The sequence below is a fragment of the Varanus komodoensis genome, unplaced genomic scaffold (genome assembly GCF_004798865.1).
Source record: "Varanus komodoensis strain SLA01 unplaced genomic scaffold, ASM479886v1 scaffold1, whole genome shotgun sequence".
NCBI lineage: Eukaryota > Metazoa > Chordata > Lepidosauria > Squamata > Varanidae > Varanus > Varanus komodoensis.
The window spans coordinates 8265128-8291605 of NW_025335268.1; the positions used below are offsets into that span (position 1 = coordinate 8265128).

The 26478-nt window shown below is 38.3% G+C and overlaps 1 protein-coding gene across 1 annotated transcript in view; it reads right to left on the reverse strand.

Moving 5' to 3' along the window:
- CDC42BPA (CDC42 binding protein kinase alpha) overlaps window positions 1–26478 on the reverse strand; it is a 190801-nt gene that overhangs the window by 51242 nt on the left and 113081 nt on the right. The window contains exons 14-21 of the mRNA XM_044450310.1: window positions 26187–26297; window positions 24160–24407; window positions 15626–15731; window positions 13156–13280; window positions 6240–6345; window positions 5560–5708; window positions 4688–4869; window positions 3465–3741 (exon numbers count right to left, since the gene is read on the reverse strand). Of these exons, the coding sequence (XP_044306245.1) occupies window positions 3465–3741; window positions 4688–4869; window positions 5560–5708; window positions 6240–6345; window positions 13156–13280; window positions 15626–15731; window positions 24160–24407; window positions 26187–26297 (1304 nt within the window). The remainder of the gene's footprint in view (window positions 1–3464; window positions 3742–4687; window positions 4870–5559; window positions 5709–6239; window positions 6346–13155; window positions 13281–15625; window positions 15732–24159; window positions 24408–26186; window positions 26298–26478) is intronic.

Below are 26478 nucleotides of genomic sequence, written 5' to 3' on the forward strand. Positions count from 1 at the left end.
CTGAAGCTTATTACCTACAACTTTTGAAACCTGTATAATTATGCAGCCCAGCTGGGAGCTCTGGAATGCTCTACAAAAGGCTTCTTTGAACTTTTCAGTTTTGTCACAGCAACACAAATCTTTGTGGTGGCTACTTCATGTACTGTATCCTGTCTCTAGTCCTGCAGTATCTTCATCTGTTTCTGACTCTGCCTTGCCCATCCCACCGCTTCTTTCCAGGTATCTGATCTTTACCTTGCCTTCACCTCTGGTTCTGTCATGCTTTGTTTCTGTCATGAGCTAGCTTTCTTTCCTTCGCACATTAAGAGCCACTGACATCATTCTGCAAAAAGTTCTTTATTCACCAAAGTGTTTTCCAAAAGCACAATCACCCAGAATGATTTGACATGGAGCCTTTCTGTAGTCCTCCAGGCACTGACTAAACTGCCATTTGAACCACTGGCTTGCACATACTTGAGATTACTGTCTTGGAAACTTCTTTCTTGCTGGCTATAACTTCGGCAAGAAGAGTGAGTGAGTTGTGTGCCCTACAAGTGAATCCTCCATACCTAAATTTGCATAAAGAAAAGGAAGTTCTCCAAATGGACCCAACTTTTATTCCAAAGGTGGCTACAACATTCCACCTGAACCCAGACAATGTTCTACCAGTGTACTTTCCAGCACTGTTGACAATGATTGAGAGATCACTCCACACACTGGACATCCACAGGGCACTTGCTTTCTAACAGTCCTGAAGTGAGTCCTGAGAGACTAAACAACTACAGTGGTACCTTGGCTCATGAACTTAATCCGTTCCACAACTCTGGTCGTGACCCAAATTGGTCATGAGCCAAGTCAAATTTCCCCGTAAGGTTCAATGTAAATAAGGTTAATTCCTTCCATAACCATTTTTTTAATCACAAAAATTTGAAACAAACTAACAAAGACTGCAGCCATCTCCCCACCCCTGAGCATGATTGTGACCATCTCCCCCCCAAGCACAATTGCGGTCATCTCCCCCACCCCCGAGCATGACCGTGATTGTGCCCGCAAAATTTTTCTGAAATTTCTGTTTGTGACCCAATTCGGCTGTGAACTGAGACGTTCGTGAGCCGAGATACCACTGTATTCAACAAATACTCAGAACATGACAAAGGGCTGCTTAATAGACTATAACGCTTGTTCAAGTGGATGGTCAAAGCATCAAGCTTTCTTATGAGCTTGCCAACTGAGAATAGCCGATCGCCCCCAAGGGGCACTTGACCAGAGCTGTCACTGCCTCATTAGCTCTCCATGCTGACATATTGCTGCTAGATAAGGGTAAACTTAAACCCCTTATAAACTTAGATGGACACAAATGGGTAACATACATATAGTAAATATATCCTTGGTGCCATGGCAAGGCCGAATGGGAGCATGCTGAATTCATATGCATCTGTACCAACCAAAAACCTCAGAAAATGCCTATGGGTAGTGTGTATGCTTATGTGGAAATAAGCATCCTTCAAGTCTATAGATATGAACCAGTCCTTCTCTTGTAGTAATGGTAGGATGTTTTGCAGTGTGGTCATCATAAATTTCTTGGTCTTGATGAAACGGTACACGCAGGTCTAAGATGGGACGCAGACCTCCATCTTTCTTCAGTACGGTGAAGTATCTCGAGTAGAAACAGTGCTGTCTCTCTCAGTGGTCTATCTTCTGGATTGCCCTTTTGCATAGCAGTGTTTCAATTTCTTCTTCTAGAACTCCAGAGGGTGATGTTCAACGGACTGTTCCAAGACGAGGCAGAGTGTCAAACTTGATCTTATATCCATGTTCTATAATGGATAGAACCCACTGGTCAGATGTGATGGATTCCCATATGGGGAAATGATGTTTTAGTTGATACCCAAATGGGAAAGGTGGAGTTACAGAAGGATTGATTCACACTGCCCATCAATACTGGCACTTGTCGGTATCGAGTCTTTTCTTGCTAGGCTGGTATCAAGGAATGTCAGTAAGGCAGGATCAAATTGGTTTCTAGCAGAACAACTAACTCCCAGTGAGGTAGTGCTGTTGTGTAGGTTGGAAGGGACAAAATTGGAACTGATGATTCCATGGCCACTTAGGATTCTGTTGTCCTGTAGGTCCCCATCCCATACATCTAGCTTTTAGTTGCACCTTGTGGATGGTATCTAACTTCTCATCAGTCTTGGAGTGTAAGAGGCTGGTTCAGTCGAAGGACATGTTTTCCACCCTCTGCCTTGTGTCCTTCAGTAGGTTGCTCACACATAGCCAGGTGTGACATCTGAGAGCTACTGCACCAATGAGCGCTCTGGAATCACAGTCAACATGATGTCTCACTGTTGCCAGCTGTTGCTTGGACCATTGCATGGCTTCTCCAATGAAGACCCTTGCCAAATCCCTTTGCTGGTATGGTAAAAATATGGAGAGGGATTCCATCTTCTCCCAAAGGAAGTATTGGTAGCGAGCCATGATAGCCTCATAAGTTGAAATCCACTATCCAAGTCCCATTGCTGAGTATATTTGGCAAGATACTTTCTACCCTTCTTGAACAGCCAGTGCAGTGTGCTCGTGATTCTGATGGCTCTGAGCAGATTCAATGACCATTGAATTCGAGCGCAGATGTCTTAGGAGAAAGGGAATGTTTTGTTTCTTGACCTTATACATGTATTTGAGGCACTGAGATGTTGGATGTGGATGGTCTGGTAACTCCCACGGTTTTGTCATTGCTTGCTGTAGTGTGGGGATGTAGTGTAGGGCCACTGGGACCGCATCCTTCGTTCTAATAACATTGCAAATGTTATCCTGTCCTGTTTTGGATCAATGTGATGTTGGATGTCGATTCCCAGTGACGTTAACATGAGGGTCACTTGGCCCATGCTTTCTCCAAGCGATCCCGGTCTTTGCATTGACACCATGAGGTCAGGTGAAGTGGACACATTTTCAGTAGCCTCAGAATCCATGTCCAGCATGTAGGCCATGCTCAAGGAAAAAGAACAAGTCAGTGATTTTTCTTCCACTGGATGGGTGGTGGCGGCAGCAGTTTCATCCTGGGATGTCAATGGCAGATCTGCAGGCTGTTGTGGTCTCTAACATGGAGCAGGTAATGGGTATGGATGTTTGTAAAGTGGGAAGTAATTCCATGAAAATCCGGATCCATATCCTTGAAATGGAGGGGGCATCCAATACTGGCTCTTTCCATACAAAGGAATCTCCAGTTTGAACACATAGATAGATCTGTGTGTCAAACTTGGAGAAGCTTCAGTGGATGGCGGTCCATACAGTGTAGGCATGGGAGGACGCTGAATTTGCTCCTGAGGGTTTTGAATCATCCGTACCAATGATTCAGATGGTATCAGAGTTTGTGTTGGAGACTCTCAAATCTCTCCAGCTGAGAGGGACATCTGCAGTGTTGGTTTGGGGCAAATCAAGCCAGATGAACTATCCCAGGAGCAAAGAAATGGCCTTGGTGATGGGCTCACCAAGGCGGACTCGAAGTTATTTGTACTGATGTGATTTGAACTGGAGGACTTGGTTCCATTTCTATCTGGTATGGAACTTCTGTGTGAGCCGAATGGGTGTGCCATTTGCGTTTCTTTTCTGGCTTCTCCTTCCATTTTTGTTTTTCAGTATCTCTGGTTTCAAGATGCTTCTGTTTCTCCTTTTGCTTTTTGGGAGACTGAGACCGATTAGGAAGCTCCTTTGAAGTCCCAGAGCTCTTAGCTATTGGTCGAATAGCTGACTCTGAGCATTCAGCGGCTTTTTTTTTTCAGCTGAAGGAGGGCCAGCAGATTTTCCAGAGGTAGTTTCCTTCATAGCAATAAGAGCTCTGTCCCAGTCTTCAGTCTGCTTTCATGATTTTTGTGCCCTTGCTTTGTGAAAGCTTGATAGATGCCCTTTTCCAAGACACAGAAGGCAGAGCAACTGCATGTCTGTAGACAGCATTTTTGCTTGGCACTGCGTACACTTTCTAAAGGCAGAAAGCTGTGCCATTAAGGAAGTAGAAATAAGAGAAGTGAAGAAGAAAGAGAAGTAAATGATAGAGGGATTTTTTTCTTTTTTTTTTTTGGTGAGAGGAATAGAAGTGGTTTGAGGGGTGAACTGGGGAATCGAAGGGAATAAGGAAGTAGAGAAGGACATAATTTGAATAGGGAAAAGGTTTTCTAATGGTTTCTAATGGTGGTACTTTTGGAAGCCGCCCCGAGGCTTTTGTGAATGGGGCAGCATATAAATGTTACAAACAAACAAACACATACTTTGGTTCTCATACTTATTCTCCGGGTCAGTGTAATCAATGTTACCATATCACTATTGCAAAACTCTGAACCATGTTGTAGCACAAAACCACTCTACTACAGTGCAAGTGAAAGATTGGATTATTAGAATAAGAAAGACTTTGACTAAGTTTACACAATGTAAGGTCTGTCAAGGTCATTTTGACGAATGCAGTTGGAATATAAAAACTTTTATGAAGTATCCTATATTTCTAGCTATTGAAGAGAAATCAAGTGCTATGTACTTACCAAGTTCAAACAAACAAACAAACAAAAGACAGCAGGATTTGAAAAACAACAACAAAAAAAGCATATGTTTCAAGTGCACCAAGAGAACACAAGATAAATGTGCTTCTATATTTTTATAACAGCTGTGGGTACATCTTATCATTCAAGAACTATGACAACAACAGAATCCAGTTTCTGTCAGCATGTTGTAAGAGAACATTTTATTTGATAAGATATACCCACCACTGTGGAGTCAATTCTGCCTTGGTTTACTTGAACACCAATTTCCATACCCTTTTCTGATTGGAGTAGTTCTATCTCTTTTTTCAGCCTCTCTATTTCTGACAGTAGCTCAGAATTCTTCTTGTCAGATTCCTGTAGTTTGCTTTATACAAACAAAGAGAAGAGAAAGATTTAGTTAGTAAGTGTTGTTATTTGGTCATGTTTTGAACATTATTTGTTGTACCATACATAAGCACAGAAAACCATGCTGCTAAATCAAGATTAATAATTCCCTGATACAAATTTGGATATATACCAAAATGCTTTATTCAAATTTGGGGGAAGAGTAATTTCTATTGTAGAACAGCCATCAGTCTCCTATGCTGTGGTATGTTAGCAATCAAAATATAGATTGAATGTCAGTTTTACTGGTGGAATTTATTGTGTGAAAGATAAATTCTCCTGCTGCTATGCTCACTTTTCTAAGTCAATTAATATTACCTGAAAATAAACTGAGCTGAAGGAGGCAAGTTAATAGAAATCACCTATCTCCAATCAGTTCTTTTGCTTAGTTCATTTTCTAATTCAATAAAAGTGACCAACGGAAAAAAAAAATTCTTCAGAATGTATATGTCAATCCAAGCAATGTTCTTTACCGCTCTTATTAAAGCTATAATGATCACTTTTTCAAGTACTCCAAATTAAAAGACAGCTGGTGCTTTTTAGTCCAAATTTGCAATTATCATTGTAGTTGAATTTTGACAGGCAATATAGGTCAGGCTTTATCAGGATGTGTTTCCAAGAAAATCTGCTGCAACCTATGGCCATCGTCATTTGAGTCACCAAATCTTACCATTCTGTTGCAATATTGCAAGCTTTAACTTTATTTAGCTCCTCTTGAATGGCTTGTTTGGCTCGTATTTCTGCATCAAGGGCTGACTGTAGTTCTAACCTCGCAGACATATCCAGTTTTGCAAAGCGGCGCATCTTCCAGGGCATGTCCTAAAAAGACATATTTTTAAAAAGTGTAGGAGTTGGTTACATTTTAGTGTATTAGTTTCCCAAAAGGAGTTCTGTCAACTCCCAAAAAGTATTGGCTTAGAGTTGACCTTCTTTCCCATTGGGAAGATGGTGCTGGGAGAAAGCGTCAACTTCCACAACCCAACAGTGTGGTCTCAAGCTAAACTGGAGCTCTTCCATGGTTGCTCCTATTGTTATTATTTAATGCAGGAAATAATAGTCATGGATCTCCTGTGTTATGACTACTACAACCCAAAAGAAAGTGAGAGGATTGCAGTGTTTCCAAACATATCAGTATCATAGCGAGCAGTAGCCATTAAGGACATGAACAGGCACTGAATATTGCATTCACAGATTTTTGCATGTCATTAAGTAACCTGCACAGTCAGCAAAAACATGTCAAATCCTAGTGCTCCTAAATTGATGTAACAGTTGATATTAATCTCCGTAAGCATTTATTTGATGTCACAGAACAAACCAGACATTTAATGATACAGCAAATCAACTGCTTACCGTTGCTCTTGCACCCAAACTGGAATTCCTCAGGGCCTCTAGCTCTTCAGTCATTTTGGAGGCTAAGGCTTGAAGGTAGCCTCGAGCATCCTTTTCATCACTCACCCTAACCAAGCAATGAAATAAGAGGTAAGAACTTCGGACAGAACAAAGGCTACTTTTTATTGTGACAACAAAATTAATGTGCAGGGCAAGGAAAGCCACAATGAAAGCTTAATCAAATAGAATAAATATATTTAATTTCTATACCACCCAACAGCAGAAGCTCTCTAGGTGGTTAATGTATTCATACATTAATTTAATATCAATCATACTGCAATCTGGAGCAAAGACTCTATAGTATTTACTTTTTGAGATGGTGACCATGAACATCCCAAATATTTTCTTGAGTGCTGCTGAACTAAAACCCATTAAAAAAGTAAGGTGGAGGAAGAACTGATTTTAATGGCTCTCCTCTACTAAATGTGAAACCACTGGGCATAATGGTCTGTGGTTTTGCACAGCTGGTTTCATTTCAGCAGGATCTAGGTGTAAACAAGAGAGCAAATTCCATCAAGTATGGAACACAATAATTTTCCATCATATTTAATACAACCTTATTCATCTTAAAAGTTTAAAAGGCCATGTAATTTCTTTTATTGAAATATAATGAGAAAAATAGTCCAATATTTTTCCAGGAAAGTATGAACCTTAAGGTTTCTGCAATATGTTAATAGGTCATGAATGCTGAGTAAGTGATGACAGACATTGGCATTAAGAACTGGCACAATGTGATCATTTGTAGTGTTTGCTCAATCTGCCCAGTAAGTCAGTTGGCAATAAAATCAGACAGAACTAAAGGTATAATAGGAGACAAGATTATGTGGCATTCTTAATCTATGATGTCTCAATATCTTGGTCACTCAGACTTGCAAAATGAAGCCAAGGCTGAAAGTCAATATGGTACACTGATTTTGCATTGATGCAGTTTTGCATGCAAGAATAAGCCAGGTATCCTGATTTAACAAGTCATGATGTGAATGTGCTGCTTGGTTATGCATGCTGTTCATTCACTCTCCTTTCACATGAACAAGCAAATAAAACTGGGAAGAGGAAAGCTGTGCTCTGACTAGGATTATGTTTAACTGTGCCCAAACATGTCAGGAAGCAGAACTGGATTTAGATGAGGTATTGTTGTTGTCTTGTGAATTCTGGGTTCTTTGGCCACCTTTAACCATAATCCTGGGTTCAGATATCAGATGAAATTTGCTTTCTAGGTTGGCTTGCTTGCATGCATTCGTGAGAGAGGGAATAACATGATCACTGGGTTGCTGCCACTTGTTTTTATGGCCAACCTAATTCATTTTTGAAGGCCCATTCCTTTGTGCTGGTTTCACTTTGAAATGACTCTACAACAATTGCAATGATTTGATTAATTAATTCAACTCTTTGAAGCATAAAGTAAAAGCCAGTATATGAATTGCATGTGTTTGCAAGACATTTTAGGGTGACCCAGTATTAATTCATGAAACAGTCTTAATTGTAACCCTGAAAATGCCAACTTAATTTTTTGCTTTTATTTTTGTAAAAGTGAGTGCCCAACAACAACCCATTTTCATGGTGATAAGCTTATTATGTGAACCTTTTTCCCCCTATCAGTGTCTAATGTATTTCAGTGATGATAAATGAAAATCATGCAGCAAGTCACAAAATGAGTGTGCTGTGGAAGAAATGGAATAAAATACTGGAGACATGATCACATCAAAGCCATCAAATACGTATGCTTTACCCATAAATTCTGGAAACTTGTTTTAGATGGTTACAGAAGCAAATGGCTGTTTTGTATGCAGGGATTCAGAGACCATACTGCGTGTTGCCTGGGTCCTGATCACAGGTAACAGCTGCTATTTAGCAAATAGTTACCTAAATTTAGCAATAATGTAATATTACATTCACTTTATACAAAATATCTTTAAAGTGTACTGGACAGACCATAATATGTAACTTTCTATTATTCAAAACAGAGGGGTTTAATAGACCTACTGTGACTTTAAAATCTTGCTGTTTGAGAAAAATGTGTTCTCCTTTGAACACTATTACATTTTTAAACCCTGTGGCTAATACATCTCTATCTATTTATGCTGTTGTTGTGGGAGAAAAAATCCAGTAGGAAAATGTGGGAGCAACACTATATAGGAACAGAAACTAAGTTTCTAGTGCCCATAGTAGTAGAGATTCATTTGAAAGGTGCCAATGGGAGGGGGGGGGCAAATCTCACTAAGTTGTATACTTGTCATAGTTTGCATGCCAACTCAATTTGTTGTTGTTTAGTTGCAAGTCATGCCTAACCCACCATGACCTCAATTTACATTTGAGATAAATTTCAATATAGTAATATTGTAGTTGGGTGGAAATATGGTGGGTGCAATAGTTCCTCTCAAAGGACAAGGTAGAGCTCCAGTGTTGTGTCCATTCTTGTTCAGCTCCTGATATCCTTGCTTGAGAGGCTGTAGCACTTTTCTTTGTGTACTATAATTATTGAGAAGTTATACACAAATGCTCAGGCACTGCAGCTACCAACTCCAGGATTCCTTAGGCCAATCAGTAGCACAACTCTTTGCAGACCAGTTTAGTGTGAGTGACATAAAGAGCAGATATTTGGTCATTCCCATTCTTATTTAGTCTGGGACCACCATAGTACATTCCCTTGAGTAGGCAGTGGGAGCAGTATGCACCTGCCTCATGCTACCAGTATAATATTTAAAAATTGTTAGACAAGGTAAGAAGAATCAGGTACAAATCAATGAATTTTGATATACTGTTAGCAATTTTTTAAAAACAAGCAGTTAAAACCAAAGGGTAGTATTCAACTCTGTTCAAACAAAGGTAAACCAAAGCTTCCACAATATAACTAGAATTTGTTTAAACGATGGAAATAAAAGAAATCTGCAATGGCTGTAGGAAGTGCTACTTGCAATGTACAAGTACTGGCTAATAAAAGTCCAATGTAATTAGTGCTAGTGTTCGGGCACAGCTGGATACTGGACAATGTATTTAGGGCTAACCAACATAATTGCCTGTAAAAATGAGTGCATTTATATTAAGCATTAATTCATTCCTTTCTTGTTACTCAACAGGAAGTTTACAGCCAGCTGCATTAGCCTCTTGATTTCTACTGTTCCTCAAGGATTGATGAACAATTTGGATAACACAAGTTGTCAGTTTAAGTACCTGATCTGCATGGATCAGTCTCTACAACATGGGAATTTGGAATGAGATTTTGTGCCAATGCTTTGTTTCCCCAAAAGATCAAAAATATTGGAAGTGCTTTAACAGTACAGTGAAACTGCTCTTCTAATTTCTTTCTACCTGCAACACTAGGATACTAATCAGAGAGGGGAAGGAAAGGACGATTGGAGAGCAAACGGTACAAAATTTGAATGCTAAAATATTGAATGCAAGACAAATAAATGAAAATCGTTGAAAAAGGAAGTGTTTGTATATGGAACAAAACTAATTTTGACATTTAAGATGGCAGATTTTCATAACAAAATCCACTAAGCAGAACCAATGTGCCTCAAAGTAAACAAAGTTCAATTGTTTATTTGTAGAAGAGTGCAAAGAAATCTTGTCATACACATATACATTAGGGAACACAGAGCACATGGAAACATTTTTCAGTATAGTAAAAGCTCTATATTCCTTGTCATTTGTCTTTATTTTCTCTTACCCAAATTATTTTTTAAAATCCCAAATCCCACCAACTGAGATATTCAGGAGGTATAAATATAACTTGTAAGCACCGACATGTTCCCAGCTGTCCAAATGATAAATGTCTTTGTTTTAAATGTGTGAGATTTTAAAACTGCATGCTTATTCTTTTACTGCCCAGAGAGCTTTGGATATTGGGTGACATAGAAAATAAAGCCACTGAGAGTATAAAGAAGAAGAAGAAATAACATTAATTATAATAATAATAATCTGTAATAATCTGTTATTGTGCATGGAATTTTTTCATTGTTGCTATTTTGGCCTTATTTTTGAGTTTTTAATATTAATATTTTAATATTAATAATATTTACACAAATATTAATAGTACGCCTGTTTCACTTGTCCTATTTTCAGATGTGTTCCTGGCTGTCATTGCCAATTTTAGGATGCAGATAACGGCTTGATTTGAATGTCATGTTAACCCAGTTGTTAATTTTAAACCTTGGGTTATTGTACACAGGCCAGCATGCTACTTCACATGGCTCAATCACCCCCACTTGGTTCCTATGCGTTCTAACTCTGGTTTGTCATGGGAAAGTTCAGCCAGTGTTCCAGATTTTGACATACTACTAAACAGTGAATGAGTCAGGGAGGGTTCTTCAAATATAGAGCTTCAAATATACAGGCCTGTCAACATTCATGGGGGTTGGGGTACAGGACTCTCACAAATGTGGGGAAAATGCAAATATCTCTACCCTCTCACCAAACCTTAATTCTTAATTCAGTTGATCATGCGTGTTCTAGTGCTCTCTCTGTCTCTCACTCAGACCTTGATCTGATCCAGCACAGCTCCTCTTCTTCATTTCTTACATTCTTATGTTGTTATTTCCCTACCTCCCTTTCACTAACCAGTGCCTCCTCTTTGCACCAAGGAAATGGCAGAGAGATATCCCTCTCTAGATGAGTGGGAAAAAAGGGATACTTTGGAGACCCTCCCTTTCTCCCTATGGTACTTATGATTTTCCTTAGTTGGCCTCTTTTTTTTTTTTTTTAAATCCCATTTAATTATTGAAACTCATGAATGATCAAATCTGTGAAAGTTAAATACAAGAAAGTTGAGGTTCAACTGTATAAACATGTTTGCTTTCTCCCCTAAATAGGAGAACTTAGTTCATAACAAAATACTTGAAGTAATACGAAGTATTATTTTGCTTTTGTAAAAATTAGGCTTTCAGAGAAAAGAAACTCTGACCCCGGTTTGAATCACATCTTGAACTACATCCAGGATTTCAGAGCACGACACAAATGGACTAAACATATTCAAAAGTAAAAGCTATGTCTAAATATGGACAGTAAACTTACACTGGATGTGAAAACACTTAGCAGCAAAGCTCCCCTAAAAAGACTATGTTTATCCAGTTTTACTTTAATACAAAAAATAAATTATACAGCTGCCTTGAAAGCAGATAAAACGGACACAAACATCTTTACAATGAGACTGATGCTAACATTCATTGTTGCAAGTTATCTGCAGAATTGTTTAGGTACAGTTTGCATTCAAAAGTTACTTTTTACAAATGGTTTAAAACTAGGAAAAATACTTTAGCACAAAAGTATTTTTTTCCATTAACAGTTTAAACTCATGGCTGTGCCTTATTGCATTGTAAAAGCAGAGGAATCAGGCTGTGCATGTTTGATATAAAGGTTATTAGAAACAGTTACTGGGTGGTCACTTTTCATTTTGGATTATAAATTTCAGTTTTAGGATGCTAAATAAAGATAACCGATTTTTATTTGGAAACCTAAAACTGAAATTTGTAGCCCAAAATGCAAAGTGACATCCCATTAAGTGGGATCTCCAAAGCATCGCCAAAGCATCACCGCAGAAAGAGAGGAAATTAAAGGGTAGAGAGAGGGAGGCCTCCAAAGTAGACCTTTCTGCTCCACCCATCTGAAGAGGGAAATATCTCCAGCATTTCCTTGCTGCAAAGAGGAGGAACTGATGACTTTGGCTCAGGAACAGAACTCAGTCATAACCCAGGGACTGTCTGTGTAGGAATTGAACAGTCTCACAGTTCTATTCACACACAAATCATTCTTGCTGTATCAAGTTTTTTTTTAATTTCAGCACTGAAATTTTAGGTATATATGCAGAGACACATTTTGCAGCTGTACCTGTTAAAGGACTGGGAGTCAGATATTCTTGCCAATTTATTATTTACCACCCACGGGTCACAGAATCTTAGAATACTAGAGCTGGAAGGGACCAGAAGGCAATTGGGTCCAACCCCCCCTCCCCCCCACACACACACTATTGCAGGACACTAAGTTACACCATCCCATTCAGATGACTGTCCAGACACTTTTTGAATGTCTCCAGTGGAGTCCACAACTTCCCCAGATAATAGGTTCCATTGCTGTACAGTTCTCACAGAGAGGAAATTCTTCCTGGTGTCTAATCTAAATGTGGTTTCTTTTAACTTAAATCAGTTATTCCATGTCCTGCACACTAGAATGAACAAGAAGTCTTGCCCTTCCTCTTTGTGACACCCTTTCAGGTACTTGTAGAGCTATCATAACACCTTCTTAGTCTTCTTGAGGCTGAACATGCCTAGTTCTCTCTCTCTGTTCTCATACGGCTTTGCCTCCAGCCCCTGAATCATCCTCACTGCCCTCCCCTGTACCCTTTCTAGCTTTTCTGCATCTTTTAACAACTTAGGTCCACAGAACTGGACACAGTACTCTAGGTGAGGCCTGGCTAGTGCTGAGTATAGTGGAACTGATGTTTTGGAGGCTGCCAAGTATTCTAACCTACCACCTGTGTGGTAGGTTAGAATACTTGGACACCCTGTATCTTCTCTTTGTCTTCCGGGGTATTTGCTAGTCCACTCAACTTTGTGTCATTTGTGAATTATGTTCCTTGTGCTTTCTCATCTAAATCATTAATAAACATGTTGGAAAGTACCTGTCTCAGGACAGAACCCTGTGGCAACCCACTTGTCACTTCTTCCCATTTGTTCCACTGATGGGCGCTCTTTGAGTCTGCTTTTGCAGCCAATTGTGGATCCACCTAATGGTTGCACTACTGAGCCTGCTTTTTGGTAATCAGGATGTTGTGGGGCACTTTGTCAAAGGTTTTGCTAAAGTCTAGATAGACTTTGTCCACAGCAATCAGTAGACCCACATCTACCTTCTGCCCACCCCTAGATAAGAAAAATGTTCTCACCACTGGATGATCTCAGTGATCTGGGCTTCCCAGTGTGCTACAGATTCTTTTTTGTCAGCAAGGTCTCTCATCTCTTCTTCCAACTGCCGATTACTCATACTTAATCTTTCATACATGGCTGTTAGCTAAATACATTTTAAAGACACAATTAATCTTTGCAGTGGTATGATCCTGGCCTGGTGACCTGAAGCAGCTTTCCTCTCTCCTTATCATGCATTTCCAGAATTCATTAAATAAACAAACAACAATCCAAAAATTGGGGAGGACCAGCAATTAATCCTATTACATTTATATATACACATCTCTTTCAAGACAATTTTTAAATGCCACAAATACCTTTGTTTTATTGTCATTTATTTTTATGCTGTTAACTTGTGTGAAAGCAATTTCTCTTTAGTATTTCCTGCAGCTTTCCATCCTAAAGTGCCTTTGCTACTATATCATAGGTATAGTGTAGCCAATTTGTTTCCTTCCCCTTTACTTTTATGCCCTAGCCTTCTATTTATTTATTGCTGCATCTGCTGTAAATAAATTAAAAAGTTAAGTGGGGACAGAAAGCAACACTGACAGGTTCCTTTCTAAATACTGGTTCTTTGTTCAATATCAGTTAGTTTAATTACTAGGTTTTATATAAATTATATATTGTTCTTTGGTCCTAATTATCTGTTCCTGTTTTTTTGCAATATTCTCATCTTTTTATTCCAGCCAAGGCACACAAACGCTGTGATAGGCTAATAATAGTAGCATTCCTAGTAGAAGTATTCCTTGTCTTCTCTCTATCAGTAATTCAACAGCAATAAAAGTTTTGCTTCTGTTGCTCTGTTTCTAAACAATATACTGATATTCATGTAATTGTTTATTCTGATATTTCTTTGAATTGTCTTTGTTAGCCATATTTTTGAAACAAACACACTAATCATATCTGTGTATCTGACTTTTAGGTTATGGGTTCCATTTTCAGGGATAGGTTTCATAGCTTACATGACAGACAGTGTGTCCTAGTGGTTACAGTGTTGAATAGGGAATTAGGAGATTTGGGTTCCAGTCCCAACTTAGATATGACACCCACTGGGTGGCTTTGAGGCAGTCATTGATTCTTAATTTAACCTACCACATAGAGTTGTTGTGAGGATAAAATGGGGAGAGGAAAGATTTGGTAAAAACCCTCAGGTCTCTTTCAGGAAAAAAGCAGGATGTTGTTGCTGTTGCCGTTGTTGTTACACTGCATTTACATCCTGCCTTTCTTCCCTCTTATGAAGGACCCAGGGGGGCTTACATGGCTATTTTTTATGATGGGGGGAGGGAGATAAACAACAAAACATAATTTGTTTACAATCAAGCAGTATGCTGCTGATCTATTTATTTGATTACTATAAATATAGTTGTTTTAAAAAGAGAAAAAAATGAAACATATTTAAACAGAAAAAAGCCCTACAGCTTGGCTAGAATTTTTTCCTGTCTTAAAATGCACAGGACCCTAAGTCATATATTCCTTGTTGAATTCAGCTGTGTATTATCAGATCCTGCTGATTTTGTTTCAGTTCCTTCATTGCTTTGTCAAATTCCATCTTAAGAATCATGGCTCTCTATAGGAGGGGAAGCTATATGGCAGGAAAAACAAAGAGGCTTGGATCCAGAGTTCCCAGGAGTGGAATTCTACTCACAGGGTGCTTCCACAAGGAAAAGGGGAAATAGGAAGCCATTTTTATTAATTTTTCCTTCCATCTGGACTCCCTTGAAATTTCCAAGGTTTGGGGAATCTTTTGGAATAGTCTGGAGTAGACAGGAAGAGAAAATGAGTGCAAATCACATCCTCTCCCACTCTACCAATGCAAGCATCCACTGGATGGCATTTTTTCCATGAACTGATGGACTCTTTCCATTTGCAGAAGAGCAAGTCAGATCCATTGGTCAACCACTTGTGGTGCCTTAAAATTAATGTAAATTATATTATGGCATATATTTTTGAAGATTTGGCCCACTTCATCAGATGGATACATTATTTTATATAATATTTTATATAAAATATTTTCAACTTTCTCCATTTTGTTTAATATTTCTTCTAAAAGTCTCCTTATTTACAACTAATCTTTCACCATTCACAGTTTTTAATAAAATCCTACGCCTTATCTACCTCTCTTGTATTAATCAATTCTTCCCCAGAGATGTATAAAGTTTAGCAGGTAAATCCCATTAACTCTGCATCTTACAAGAGAGAAACTACCCTGCAGCTCTTGAAGCAATCAACATACAAATATGTATTAAACTTATGTTACTCAGTAATTTTATGGAATCCAATCTGGAATTACACAATTGTCATTTAATCCAAATTCCCATGGTAATAATATAATTAATTTTTAATCAGCAGTGAAACTTAGTTTTTACTCCCAGTAGTATCCCATCAATTGACTCCATTATCAAATTCTTGCAATTTTGCCCAATATTTTAGTTTTACCCATACAACACTGACCTTATCAAGTTCACTGGAAAGCTTTTTGTTCTCCTCAGTTAACAGAACCTTCTCTCGTTCATATTTTTGCTTGAACTCTGTTTCAAACTCCTCCCTTTCACTTTGGCTAAGGTAAAACAGAAAACATAACCAATCAGCATATATGGAGAATACTTCATTACCCATGTCCTTAAACAGATCTCATGCAGAATCTTTAGGACTGACATTAATTTAGGAGACAGAACTATACAGTAATATAAACTGAACTGGAACAGTATCTACTTAGCCTTGGAATTAGCCAATGCACTTCATGTTAGCATGAAACAGATTCATATTTCTTTAACATGAGATTCTAAGAGTCCAAATGAGCAGATATTTTATTATAATATATAAATACCAAAATACTGGCCTTTCAAAGTTATAAATTATCAGAATATTAACAAAATTGGTGCAAACAAATGAACTTTAAGCATACAATAGTTCCACTGAAATCCAAGAAACTGAATTGCACAATTAGTCTTATTTATTTCCACAGGAAATTATGTAGGCCTGAAGCTCACTGGATTATACCAATTCCTGCCTTCTTGCTAAGAGTCAGTTTCAACAAATCCCAAAATTACTTGTTCAGGACAATACTTTCTGATTCAATATGCTTATTTGTTTTTATAACCATCTCTAATTCTGAAGCCGAGCCTGTAAAAAAATTTGCCATATATGGTTCCAGGATCTGCAAAGCTTCCATGCATGAAGATTTCTGTTTGCTTAATAAAACTTGCCTAGTTTTTTTTTAACTATTTGAAACATTCATATGCTCTTTTATCAATATAAGTCAATAATTTGAGCTATACAAATTCTAGCTGTCAGCATCAGTAACAAATCAGTCAACAACAAAGAAAATCACTTTACCAGGAGACATGTACATAAGCCCCTATAGTCCTGCAAGATCAAAAGTTGGAGAAGCGTAAGAACATAAGAAAAGCTACGCTGAATCAGATCAAAGATTAATCTAGTCCAGCACTCTGTACACATGGTGGCAAACCAGCTGCCCAAAGGATTTCTCAAGCAGGATGGGTGCGAGATCTCCTCCAGCTCAGCTCCTCAGCAACTGGTATATGTAGGCATGTCACCTCTGATAAAGGAAGAAGCCTAGCATGGAGTTTGCCTTCTTCACAGCAGTTTGAGTACTGGGCTGACCTTTTCATCATGGTATCCACCACTGCCCCAAGATCCTTTCTTGCTCAAGTCACTGCTAGTTCATATCCTATTAGTGTATACTTGAAATTAGGATTTTTCACCCTAAAATACATTACTCTACACTTGCTTATATTGAACATCTTTATTAATGACTTAGATGAGGAAGTACAAGGAAAGATAAGAGGAAGATAAGGATCTTGTCTCACTGATACCAGAGTGTAGGACATGAAATAATCAGTTCAAACTGCAACAACCCAGATTCAGATGAGATATCAAGAAAAGTTTCTTCACTGTCAGAGCAATTTGACAGTGGAACCAATTGCTTACGAGAGATCATTGGTTCTCCACCTTCAAGGCAAAACTGGATAGCCATCTGAGTGGGATGGTATAAACTGGTGTCCTGCAACAGCAGGGGGTTGGACCCAGTGGCCTTCATCGCTCTTTGTAACTCTACTATTTTATGATTTCTTCATCATCATCATTTCAATATAGCCAATAGCTAAAATATTATATGGGGTATATGTAGCAGCTGTCAACCTGTCTTTTGACTGTAATCAAGACTGAAACCAATACATGATGTCAAAAAATAAATAGCTTATAAACTACACATTTGGAGTAGCAACTGCCAGAAGTAGAAAGTCTGCTAAAATCAGTAGACTTAATGCCAATCAGATAGTAAGCAGAGGAGGATTATAGTGGATCATCATAGGAAAGCATTCCATAACTGGCACCCAGCAAAAAAAAAGGCATCTCTTTTGTGTCTGCTTGTCACCCCACTAATGTCTGGTTAGCCTTAACTGTGATAAATGTAAATGCTTAAGCCAAAGAGAGAGAAACAGGGAGAGGTGGTCAGATTGACAGACTGCTCAATCTTACAGTCTATTCCCAATTTTTTAACCATGTTAGGGAATCCCTACAATTATGTCTGCAGAATGTCTCCGGGATAGAATTTAACAAAGAATTCATAGCTGTTCTTGAAACTTATCCAGACATGTTTATAAAGACACTATTTGAACAGTTATAATGAAACACAGGAAGAGTATTTCTGGTTTGAATTTCCCTATGTTAATTTGAAATTCATTTACTCTTTCAATAAGACTTTGAAACACAGCACAGCAGTATCAGACTTAGCTCTAAATTTGTGTGTTGCTAGGCATCATTTGAAACATAACACTTTGTTCTAACATATTAATCACTGCTGTTTAAACTCTAATTCTGTAATCTAACACCACCCATCCCTTTCCCTGACTAACAGATTCCATGCATATGATGAACAATCTGGGGAAAAGCCAAAAAAGATTAAAGCATTAACTTTCAGGGAAATGGATAATGGGTCTCCCAGCTATCTGGGAGACATGGACTTTAAGGCTAACTTCTCAGACAGCAGATCAAGATTCTTTAATTAAGCATTTGGTTACTTGTTTGTCTTGGTTTACTAGTAGTGATTGATTCGTTCATAGCTTCTCTAGAACTAACTTTGCATCTGCATTAGGTATTCAATATCAGGCAACGAGGAAAGATGTGAACTTTATGTTAAGCACTTTGGTGATAGCCTTAGAGCTATGAAAGCCTCAGCCAAGACTGCAATAGAGATGTTTGTTCTTAAAAAAAAAAAAAAACTGGTAAAAAAATACTACAGAAAGAAAGCCAAGGTCAAACTAATTTGATAGTTCAGATTGACTATTCAGAAATAAGTCATATAATCCAATATCACAAACTTTAGAGATGCAGCGGAATCAAAAGTTTGATCACATTTGATGTTTTTTCAAGCCCTTTTCCTGAAACATTTATCATCAGAAGTCCTACTCAGTGGAATTAAAGCACTCTTAACCACATCCTACATTATAACCATGTAACAAGATTAATATTATATCAAAATAAGGCAAAGCAAGAAGATCCAGTTTTGGATATACTTTATGAGCTCATGTCACTTTTTCAAGAATTGTTTTCAAAACAAAAGGAAAATACAGAAGGTGTTCTCTGGCTACTTTGAAATAATAGCATATCACGAAGCATCTAAACACTACTAACAAATATAAGTATTCTCTTAGAATATAATTGTGGTTTAAACCAGTGCTCACAACTGTCCTAGGCATTCTTTGAAATATCACTGCTGGCAGGCACTATGGCTCATGTGAAACATTTCTTTGTTTCTATTTTTTAAATGACAGGTAAGCTAAAAAGGTAGGTTTTTTTAATGAACAGCAAAATAAATGAAAATAAGATATGTTGTGATCCATGAGCATCTGCACAGATTCAGACACAATCCCTAACTGCCACAATCCCTACACCAGGGGTCCTCAAACTTTTCCACCAGGAGGCCAGTTGAAAGCTGCTGGTGCTGGGAGCGGGCCGGAAAGGTGGCACCGGCAGTGTGCGTGGGCCGGAGTGGGGGTGGTGTGTGAGCGCAGGGCACACAGCAAGGCAAGGAGAGGCACGGCAGGGAGAGGCAAGGCGCGGGCAGATATGCGCCGCAAGGCGGGCGCACAAGGTAGCGGCTTGCTCGCTGCCTCCCCGTGTGTGGGGTGAGGTGGGTGGTGGCGGGTGCGCGCGTGGGTGCACGCGCAGCCTGTCCAAATGGGCATGGCGGGCCAGATCTGGCTCCCAGATCATAGTTTGAGGACCTATGCCCTACACCATCCTTCCCCACATTTACCACTACCATTGTGAACAAAAAAGGAATATGTAACTGCATACATACAAGTGTTAATTTAAAATTGTATTGAAAATAACAATAAAAAGCCTTCTCTTGTCTTCAGCAGAGGTTCATCTCACATGCTGGCCACTAAGTGTGTTTAGGACAGTGAAAAGTACAGTGAAAAGGGCTTTCTTTGCAGTGGCCCCACCTTTCTGGAATCAGCTTCCATTGATTGCTCATCAGGCCCCTTCATTGCAGGTTTGTAGGAAAGTTTTAAAGACCTATGTGCTACCTTCCCCACATCAGAGTCTGGAATGTTATTGGTGATTTCTATTTTATAGATAATCTTCATGTTTCTAGATTTTTATTGATTTTGTACTTACTCATTTTATTTGTTCACTTTTGTATGTTTTTATGTGAGAGGATTCTACTGTGAAAAGTAACCTAAAATAATGTCAATTTTAAAAATAACTTGAAACCCCAAGACAGCCTTTCCCACCTGGTGCCTCCTAATATTTTAGACTATAGATCCCAGTACTGGCCATGACAACTGTTGATTAGAGTCAGACCTTTAAAGCATCTAGAGGGTACCAAGTAAGGAAAAAGCTAACAGAAAGTGCTGTAGTGCACTTTTTGATACTAGTATTTTTAGTCCTTCTCTTTCAGTCAAGTGTAGCAGCAGAAAACTATGCCCTATTGGATTAAAAAAGAAGAAAATCTCCACAGCCCTCATTTCAGATAAGTTTTTTAGGGAGCTATAGCTGCAACACAACGAAGTAGGGAAAAATAAGGACACTCCTGCCCCATTGTTAAAGTAAAAGCTTTTAAAAGTAACTTACAGTGCAGGAACATTCAAAATCAGTGTTGTCTGACAACTTATTCTGCCCACATAGTCTTTTCATAAAGGGCATCTTTGGCAGATTGTTTTGCTTCCTATTTCTCACAATTATCCTTTATGGTGGTTTGGCCTCATGTGCTTCCTGCCTATGTTTATTTAGCTTCCTTTCTACTTTTTAGTGCCCTACAAAACTTTCAAAAATAAAATATGAAAAATATGGCTAAACATAAGAGTAAAACAATAAAAGCATAATGGCACTTAAAATACTAAAATGAAGTGGCAGCAGAAACAACCTCTTTAAAACAATCTCTTTAAAAGTTAAAAACCCTGGAAGATTAAGAATAAACTATACAGAATGATTGGGAGCTAGGCTGGTAGCAGCTGCTGTACCACTATTGCTCATAATATATAAGGGATTGGTCTATAAATCCCTATTTAGGTATTACTTATTGGCGTGCATTTTTGTTTGTTTGTTCTCTGTAAGCCACCCAGAGACTTTTTTAGTAATAGGGATTGGATACAAAATGAATGAATGACATATTGGAATCTAACGGAATAGTTTCAAAGGAGTTCTGTACTGGCAAGAAACTATTCCGCTTTCTCCCCTAGAAATATATGTTGTATAAAGTTATTGGCAAGCACTTGTGTTATTTTCTTGCTTGGAAATGTCCTTCAAAAGTTATGCATAGATTTGAAACCCATGGACAAATTGTAGTGCCAGTAAAACTGTTCTACCACATTAATTACAACAACACATAATGCTGACAATTGGTGTTATGGTTTCCAAAATCTCAATAATGAAGCCTGGTCTGCCTTTTTCAGCAATTCAGCTTGCTCCTGCATGAGACTAACAGGTGCTTCCTTTTTCCTCTAGCACTATTACCTAATATTCCATTAATAAAACAGAACCAATCATATTTGTATGTGAAAACAAAGAATGAGGGGAGAATAATTTGTCTGTTAACACAATGATGTGTCATCAAATAGTATTTGCCTTTATGAAAAAACTGCCAACTCATTTTTTTAAATAATAACCTGTTTCAGATTCAAGCTACTGAATACCAAATTTCTTACTCATGCCAACTGTCTTGATTTTCACTGTCTCACTGCAGAAAATTTAAGGCTGTTACATAAAATTTCTAACAAACAGAATTATTTGTTCTATTTCTTTCCAAAGAGCAAGGGTATTCTTAAATAAGAAACAGCAAACATGGTCTAAAGATTTTGGCATTTTTGAAAAGTGCTTAACTTTTGAATGAAGGGACATGCCCTAATGTATTCAAACAAATAATCAACTTTGATTATATCATGATATCAAAAACAGAATGAAGCAGCACAAAACACTAATATTAACTGTATATTTATAGTATTAAGCACCTGAAGAGAGTAAGAATTGCAGAGGCTTTTTGTCCAGGGCAATTTTAAAAATCCTGTATTTTGTTTAGTTTGCATGCATTTCCATGCAGATATTTCAAAATCCTGGGTACATATAAACAATAGTGATTCTCATCACAAGATTCCAACAGCTCTTTGTGACATGTGGAAGTAGGAAATATGGTTCCCTCAGAAGGGTGAGCCAACAGTTTTAGTTGAGAGAGCACTATCATAGCTCAGTGATACTGAAACTTTGTTAACATTGTTAACTCCTGTTTACTGGTAACATATAACATATTGAAACTGCCTCCCAAGATAAAGCTAAACACATAAAGGTGCTGTTTATAACAATATTCAATATTCAGCTCAGATATTACAACCTTCCCTATTTTTGCCTTTCTCATCAGTACTTTGGGCTATACTGTATCTTTGGGGGAAAAAAAGATACTGTAACTGTAGTTCTTCAAGTGGTGAACTGGTGTAAAGTCTAAATTGGAAACTACTGATTACTGTCTTGGAACTGAGGGAAACCTCAGTGTCAGTACTGACATCAAAGTAAATGGGTTGTATGAATGCACAGGTGACCACTCAAAGAATCACAGTTAAAGGTAAGCATCCTGTCTTTCTTTTTTGTGGTCTCTGTGCATCATACATATTGGTAAATACTGGGTAAATGTATTTAGAAAACATAAGACTAAATTTAGCGGTAAGCTGACTTACTGGTGGGATCAGTGGTTCAGTGTTCTACTGCAAAATAGTGAATAGAATGGCACAACCAAACAAGCAGTCAGCTCCAGCCTGAACATCTAGTCTGTAGTGGCCAATGACAAGAACTTTTGACTAGATCTGTCCGACACAATGATGAAAGAGGACCCCCATCAGACCTAGCAGCTTATAAACCAGTTTGATGGTATGCACCACCTGGAGGGCAGTCTTGCAACAACACAGGCAATCCTCATTGACTGTTTCCATAGTAGCGAAACAGGTGAGGACTGATGTACAGACTCAGTCCAAAATTTGTAAAATGGCAGTGCATGCTGAACATATATGATCCCAAAGGGCAGACTGAAGAGGAAGTAAAGATGACAGAAAGATGATCAACCTCGGGGTACCTTAAGGTTTGTTCATATGCTAAGAGAAAAAAAATGCATCACTAATACACTACAATATTATTTGTTCGTATCAAAAAAAACAAGGAGGCAAGGCCTTGGATGTTGGGGGGAAGCTAGAAGACGAACCAAGGAAACAGATTTACAACTCCAACGTTTTTCCAGTGTGTGTAAGTCCAGCATACAGCTTGACCAAAGAGCCTAAGCTATCAAGATTAAGCAATGCTAGCTCCTTAATGAACTCTTTCATTCCAACTTAAAAAACAACAACGTATTTTTTCATTTAGGAAATTGTGGAATGCTCATCCCCACTTATTTTCTCAAGTGATTTTTTTATGCTCACATTGTGGAGCAGGTTGTGCTATTGGCCAATGGTAAATGTGTGTGGGTGTGTGGGGGAGTCCTTCTCTGGATTCCTCTTATCCAGCTATCCCATAAAGCTATTTAGCAGACTAGAGGGTTATGATGTGGTGAGATGGGCAAGAAGCAGAAGGGAAAGATTTTCATTATTCTACTGAAAATGTGCACACTTTAAATAATAAGGAATGATGGGTACTCCAATCCACCCCTGCCATTTTCCTTCAAACAAGCTGAGATGAAACAAAGAATAGGCATCAATGATAATGCAGAGAACTACACAAATGCTTTTTACTGAAACTGAATGCAGGAACTGGGTAACACCAAACACAAGCAAAGTACAGAGTTCGATCCAGCTTCCTTTTCACTGCCAAGAGCATTCCCTCAGTGAAGTTCTCCTGTCAATAGGATACTCCGGATGGCAGAAATGGGAGGAGGGCAATCTTCTATTGATTTATTCCCTCTCTCTGAAGCTCCCACGGCCCCATTGTATCCAACCATCCAAAAGAGATGTGGGATGGAGCACTGGGGATTGTGTGGGGAGGAAAGGAATCAACAAAGACTGTGTTCATTTCCACTGGCCAATTGGATTCTACTGCTGCATCAGAAGCTTCTCATTGATTGACGAAGTCCCTCATAGAATCATAGTAAAGATCGAATAATGGAACAACAAACCAACAGTGAAGACTGCTCATGAACATGAGCCATCAGAACTATAGTCATCCTAGTATAAAACATTCAGTCAACCTACAAGTTTAATTACTTAAAACTCATGTGTCCATCATGCTTATCCCAAAATCCCAATGATTTTAACAGTCTTGTTTCTAAGGATGTTTGCTCAGTGTGCAGGTTTAATTATACTTCAGAGGCTGAAATCTTAGGCTAGATTAAAAGTATACCATCTGACTACCCTGACTGCATGTCTCAAGAGTAGCTATTTTATTGTGGTAACCTGTTTCGCTAAACTCTTGCAGAGAAATCCATGCACAGCAGGTGTTGCACATGGATGTTTAAGCCAGAGGCCAAATAACAGGATTGTGCGTACCTTTCTCTCCTTGTCTTCTCTAGCTTGTCTTTCAAGATGAGGATTTCTTTTTTGAGAGCAAGCTGTTGGCTCTCTGCATCACGCAGTTCTTTCTTCAGATTTTTAATTTCATTTGAATGTAGTACTTCTCGTTTAGATATTTCCTCTTCATAAAAAACAATTTTCTTATCCAAGTCGGCTTTTAATTTGGTGATCTCTTGCTGATGTTCTGTGCTGCTCACTCCTGGGGAGCGACCAATTTGTTTCTGCTATAAAAAAGGGACATCTCAGAATTAGTTTCCATGAAATGTACAAGCACAAAGAAAAAATGACCATCTAATTTCACAAAATAAAAAACAAGATAATAGGTGAAGGAGAGGAATGACAAGTAAAATTCCCAACATATTACTAGAAGTGGGGAGGGGACACACAAATATAATCCTCTTAAAGAGTCTTGGGAAACAGATTTAAAAAGAAATATTAGTACTGAAGAATGGAATAGTATGTGGGCAAAGAGCATTTCAAAATGTATGTCAATAAGAATTAAAGAGAATTTTTATAAATTAGTTTGGAAATGGTACTTAACTCTGGTTAAATTGAATTATATGAATAATGAACATTTCAATGTATGTTGGAGATAGAACCAGAAAGTGGGTATATTTTTCCATATGTGGTGGGAGAGCAAATATATAAACAAGTTTTGTGAAGGGGTTTATGTTTGTTTGATTCATAAAATTTAATAAACATTAAAGAAAAAGGAAAAAAAGAAAAATGGCCTTGGATATAGCAAAAATGAGAAAGTGCAACTGACTGCAATTAACCATATTTCCATCAAAATCACTATTTACAGTTGTTTCAAAATCAATGTCAAACTAAAATAAGAGCCAGGACCAATATGCTATACTGTTCTAAGCCATGCATTCTTTAAATGTACTATGAGCCCTTACAGAGCTAATAATATTGCAGTATTCAACTCTCTTCAGGTTTATTCTCAGGAAAGTGTGGTTGGATTACACGCTAAGCTATCTCCTGTTATTTCAATGTTTTTCATACTGAAAAAAGACAAAACATTTGTGTAAGTCTATTAAATTTTCTTACATTAAAAATGTCTGCTTCAGGAGACATTTTTCTCTGAAAAATCATGTTTGCCTACTTGGATTAAAATTGTGCCAGATGCACAGATATGCACTATTTAGTCAGCTCACTGTAATTATGTCTAGGCATATATGCATTAGATGAGACCAACTGTTAAAATATGTTGGAATTCTCCAACCCCCATAATTGCCTGTAAATGAAGTTTTAATGGGAATTTGTTTGTGTTAAAGGGAAGAATATACTGATTTGTATATGCCTTTGTCTTCTGTCTGACAGTGGGTGAATTTGCATGACATGGAACACCATCCTGCCAGTAAGCTGTGCAGAATGGGTTGTTTGTGGAACAAACTATGGCAAAGCTCCAAATTTTGGGTGGTTGTAGGAGTATACCTGTGAAGAACTGAAATTGTCTGTGTGTGTGTGTGTGAGTGTGAGGGAGGGAGAGAGGGAGGGAGAACACACACAACAAAAGATGAACATTTGTGCCACCCAAGCACTTTTTTAAAAAAGTTAAGCAAGTCAGAGATGGTTGCCTCAAAGCACAGCTTGGCTACCAGTGGAGTGACTCCCACTGGCAGTGGTGAGATCACCAAAAGCAGCAAGTTTGTCATCATTCTTTCCAAGCATTTCCTTTGTCACTTTCCAGTAGGCACAATAATCCATAATGGATTCAACAATCTGTCAAAAAAGCCATGGGTTGTCAGGGTGCTTTATGTGCCCAAAGAAGCCACCCTGTGGGAAGCAGTCTAGATTTCGATGACACAGTAATCCACCACGGATAGTTACCCAAAATGGGTTGCTGTGGTAGGCATACAGTTGTAAGCCACCTAGGAAGGCCTTTGGCAGTTAAAGGTAGCATGCAAATAGGTGAATGAACGAACAAACAAACAAACAAACAGCCAGTGACTTTTCAATGATTACATTTTGAAATGGTGTAGTCAACAAAGACTAACCTTTAGTCCTTCTAACTCATTTTCCAGCTGCTTAGAATACTGTTCACTTCGCTCACGCAATTTCCTGTCCTTGGATGCCTCAGCAGCTGCAGCTTCAGCATGTACTTCCAGCTACAAAAAGAATGTTTAAAACATTCTTTTGGATGTTTTTCTTTAATAATCCACAAAGAACTCAAATATTTCAGTATTTGGGCATAAGAAAAGCTATGCTGAATCAGACCAAAGGTTCATCTAGTCCAACACTCTGGACATATGGTGGCAAACCAGCTGTCCAGAGGATCCCTCAGGCAGG